The sequence below is a fragment of the Echinops telfairi genome, unplaced genomic scaffold (genome assembly GCF_000313985.2).
Source record: "Echinops telfairi isolate 266 unplaced genomic scaffold, ASM31398v2 ScPeMD7_3533;HRSCAF=4204_0, whole genome shotgun sequence".
Classification (NCBI taxonomy): Eukaryota; Metazoa; Chordata; class Mammalia; order Afrosoricida; family Tenrecidae; genus Echinops; species Echinops telfairi.
Window position 1 is genome coordinate 77,033,011 of NW_022107431.1, and position 4,634 is coordinate 77,037,644.

General features: G+C 39.4%; 1 protein-coding gene across 1 annotated transcript in view; it reads right to left on the reverse strand.

Annotated features, from left to right (window-relative positions):
* Positions 1-4,634, reverse strand: part of COQ3 (coenzyme Q3, methyltransferase) — a 27,798-nt gene that overhangs the window by 2,819 nt on the left and 20,345 nt on the right. The window contains exon 5 of the mRNA XM_030886863.2: positions 2,163-2,405. Within this exon, the coding sequence (XP_030742723.1) occupies positions 2,163-2,405 (243 nt within the window). The remainder of the gene's footprint in view (positions 1-2,162; positions 2,406-4,634) is intronic.

Consider the following 4,634-nt stretch of genomic DNA (forward strand, 5'->3'; position numbering starts at 1 on the left):
AAAAATGGACTTTGGGGCCAGGGCTTAGCGCCCCATCAGACCAGACTCAACCGGAAAACACTCCTAAAGGCCAACAAATAGTCCTTGAACTAACTACAAAACAGTTTTTGTTTATCTTGGAGAATTCATTACTATAAGCAACCCTCTACAGATGTATTCACTGTTAAAAATTCTCATTTCTCCTAAAATCATATATTACGGTGGTTTTCACTAATATTGCACATGGCCTTTGGTCAAATACTTCAAAGTAAAAATACAGACAATGGGTGGGGCTGCTGTTCCTGGTGGCCCTGGCACATTTGCGTTACCCCTGTGTCACCACTGCTTTCTCAGGGTGCACAGAGCTTGGGCATGTGACTCTGCCTCACTGGATATGATTGAACTACTGAATTGTACGATATGTGGATAAAGCGCCAATAAAACGGTTTTTAGGGAATCGGGGAGGGGGAGGGAAAAATGAGGAGCTGATACCAAGGGCTTAAGTGGAGAGTAAATATTTTGAGAATGATGAGGCAACGAATGTACAAATGTGCTTGACACAATTGATGTATGTATGGATTGTATGAGCTGTATTGTAAGAGTTGTATGAGCCTCCAATAAAACAAAGGTTTTAAAAATAATAGCTTTAAAGGCCACCCTGCTAGCATGTCTCAAATGTATGAAAGCATCTCCATTGTGATGATCTGACACACAAGAACTCTGACATACAACACAAAATGAACAACTAAGGAGTAGCATTTGAAAAATAGGACGTAAAGCTAATAAATTCTGTTTAAGAGGAAACACCAAACAACAATCACAGATTGGAGACACTAAGGAGTCCTAGTGACCCTGTGGGTTAGGTTGCTAACCATAAGGTTGGCAGTTCAAATCCCACCAGCGGCTTTGAAGGAGACTACCCAATTTCTGTAAGAATTATGATCTGAGAAACCCTATGCAGGGTTACTGTGAGTTAGAACTAACTCCACAGCGTGAGTAAGAAGACAGTGCAACTAAATACAAAGTGGAACCCTGGGTTGGATGAAAGGCTTTAATGAAAACAAACAAACACAAACAATGAAATTTAGCAAGGTCTGTATTTTAATCAAGAGTACCTAGCTGGCATCTATTTCTTAGCTTTGAGAAATTTATCATGGCTTAATATACAAGTCTGGGACTAGAGTGAGGCAAGTGACTTAAGGTACAAGATTTAAGGAGGCACGCTACTCTCTTACAGGGTGTGCAAGTGCAGTGCCAGCACTCCAGAGTGCCACCTTAATTAAATTCTATACCTTAGGTATCTAGCTTGCCTCATCCTAGTGCTACTATTTTCTTGTGATAACGTTAACATAAAGTACCTGGGTAAAGGATTGTTGGGAAAACTCTGCACCATCTTTATAACTCTTCTGTAAATCTAAAATTATTTTCAAAATACAGAAATTTGGAACTACACACAAAGGACTAAATCTGGAAACTGTATAAGTATAGTAGTGTATTGGGAAGAACTAGACTTAAAATCAAGTTTTAGCCCAAGTCCCACTTACTGGCCCAGGGAACTTGACATCCCTCGCATCCCAGCAAAGGCGTGATGACAATGCCTGCCTGGCCTTCCTCACCTGGGTGTAGGTGAAATTCAGTGAGATCAAGCATGTGAAGTATTCTTTCTTTTCATTATATTTTTCCTCGGATATCCTTCACATATCATACACTTTAATTGTTCAATTGACATACTGTTTTATAAGCTGATAACTATTATAGTTAGGTCACACATGAAGTCACTTAACAAATGCTTTTTGTTAAGTACATTCAGGCTAACAATTTTTTTATTGATAATTTTAAGTATTAGTCCAAACCAATTTCTTAGTAATTTTCAATCAATGCCTACTAGCTATTTAATCCAAACTATACCAATGGAGACACACTACTATAAAGGCATAGCTTTCCAGTTTTTCAGCAACACTATTTTCCATTATCCCTGGGAATCAGGATGCCAAAAGGGTTCTAAAAGCCCTGGTATTGAGGGCCAAGCTGTAATACCCAGTGTCGAGGCAGGACGCTCAGCAGGGATGTTGGCTTCACAGCTCCTCCTCCCCTGCCCTAGGCCTGCTGGGCTACTAAGGTATCATGGGAAGTGTATTGCTATGGATGTATGCACACACACACCAAAGAGAGCAAACTCTTACCTTTAACACTCGACAGCAGCACCGTATAAATGTTTCTAGATCAGTCACATGTTCTACAACCTCAGAAGCTACGATGGCATCAAATGTTTCTATGTTTTCTTCCACGATCGCTTCTAGAGAGCATGCTTTGTACTCTATTCTCTTAGTCAGGATGGGGTCAAAGGATTTATGATGCTGAGCTGTTTGAATGTTCTCATCCACAGGATCGATTCCAGTAACTGAAGCTCCGAGCCGCCCTAGAGGCTAATGATAAAAAAACCCAAAATGTTTCCTTTAGGGAGAAAATAGAACCCAAAGTAACCAATGAAAACGTTAACAACAACAACAACAAAACTTTGACATATATGAAACAAGGTGCGGAAGTGGTTACTAGTGATGGCCTATGGGTACATGGGAGTTCATCATATCATTGTCTAGTTTGTACATGCTTTACATTTTCCATCCTAAAAGTCTTTAAAGTAAAAACAACAATCAAAACAAAAACCTTACCAAGAATCACTTGAAAACAATTAAAAAATTATTTGTCTATATTTTCTCTAGGTCCATTCACAGGTACATAGAACAGTACTGGGAGTAAGACAGGCTTTCTACTCCGGTAGAGCATCACCGTCTTAGGAGCCCATAGCAGCAGCTCTATGCTGACCGACAGGGTCCCTGCAAGTCAAAACCGACTCCATGGCAGGGAGTGGACACAGTGTCAATACCCTTAGAGCGTAATAGATGAAATGCAAACTGCCAGTGAGAATAGTACACAATTTCTGAGATCTTTAAATTTTCTGAAGAATGGTTTATTTCTCAATTGTATTTTCCTGTGTTTGATCAGAAATTATTCTTCATAGCTCTTTCTTTCACCTTTTATATTTAATCACTACTCATGACATGCCCAACTTCTACACACAGCCTTAATTCTGATCAAAATTTGTCCAATGTTTACAGTAAGTAAAAGGAGTTACTCAATAAGCTCAATTGTTATTTGTAATGTTAAAGCCATAAAATCTACAATAATATATTGAGCAGGTTGCAAGATTAGCATATTATAATCTTACTCATTTACAGTTTGACATACTATGTATTCTTTTTAAAATAATGCTTTATTGTGTTTTTAGGTGAAAGTGTAAACAGAACATTAGGTTCTCTTTCGCAGCTTTTGCAAAGACTGCTGGATAACCTTGGTGACCACTTTTACAAGATGTCGGCATTCTCATTCTTTCCCTAGGTCTCGCTTCCTGAGAGATTGCTGGACAGTGAGCCTTCAGGTGGGAAGACACTCAAAATATGACTGGGGAGGAGTGGACTCTTCAAAACACAGCTGGGCCATAAAAAATGCGGATGGAGGGTTTCAGGACCCTATTTTGTCGATGGGGCACTACTGAAAATGAGAAGACACAGCTGCAAATATCCACTAATATCTGAAACATGGAATGTATGAAGGATGAAACTAGGAAAACTGGAAGTCATCGAAAATGAACTGGGACTAATAAGGATCCATACCCTGGGCATTAGTGAGCTCTCATATACTGGCATAGGCCACTTTGAGCTAGACAACCAACTGGCTTACTCTATGTGGAATGACAAAGAGGGGAACTGCACTGTATTCATAATCAAGGACCATACTATCAGTGATAATACTCTTACACCTATAAAGAAGATTAATTAATACAACTAATATTCAAATTTACAAAGATGAAGAAATTTTTTAATTCTACCACTTTCTCAGTCTAAAAGTACCCAAACATGCAATTAAGTATATTGATAATTACTGGTAGTTGGAATGAGAAAGTTGGAGACAAAGGAAGCTCCAAACCAAAAACGATTGGCCGCTGAATCCATTCTGACTCCCAGAGAGCCTATTTATGGTTTCCAAGACTTTACATCTCTACAAGCGCAGACAACCTCCACTTTCTCCTGCGGAAGAGCTGGTTGCTGTAAACCACAAACCTTGCAGTTGGAAGCCAATTCTTACCCACTCCCGCCATATGGTACTGGTGACAGAAATGACACGAAAGACCATATAACAGCATTTTGCAAGGAAAGTGACTTTGTTGTTGCAAGATACCATTTTCAATAACATAAACAGTGACTATACACACAGACCTTGCCAGATAGAATGCCCAGGAATCAAACCAACTACATCTGTGGAGAGAGAAGACGAAGTTCAATATCACCGAGCAGAACAAGGTCAGTGACTGACTAGGGAACAAATAAATCGATGGCTCAGTTGTAAGGTTAAGTTGAAGCTGAAGGGTGATGGTGGTAAAGAAACACATCCAAGAGAGCCAAAATACAGCCATGAGTGTATCCCACCTGAATTCAGAACCATCTCAAGAATAGATCTTACACATGGAACACTAATGACCACAGACCAAAAGAGTTATGGGATAACATCAAGATCATGCATCAAGAAAGCAAAAGGTCATGAAAAAGATAGGAAAGAAAAGGCCAAAGTGGATGTCAGAAGAGACGCAGAAACTT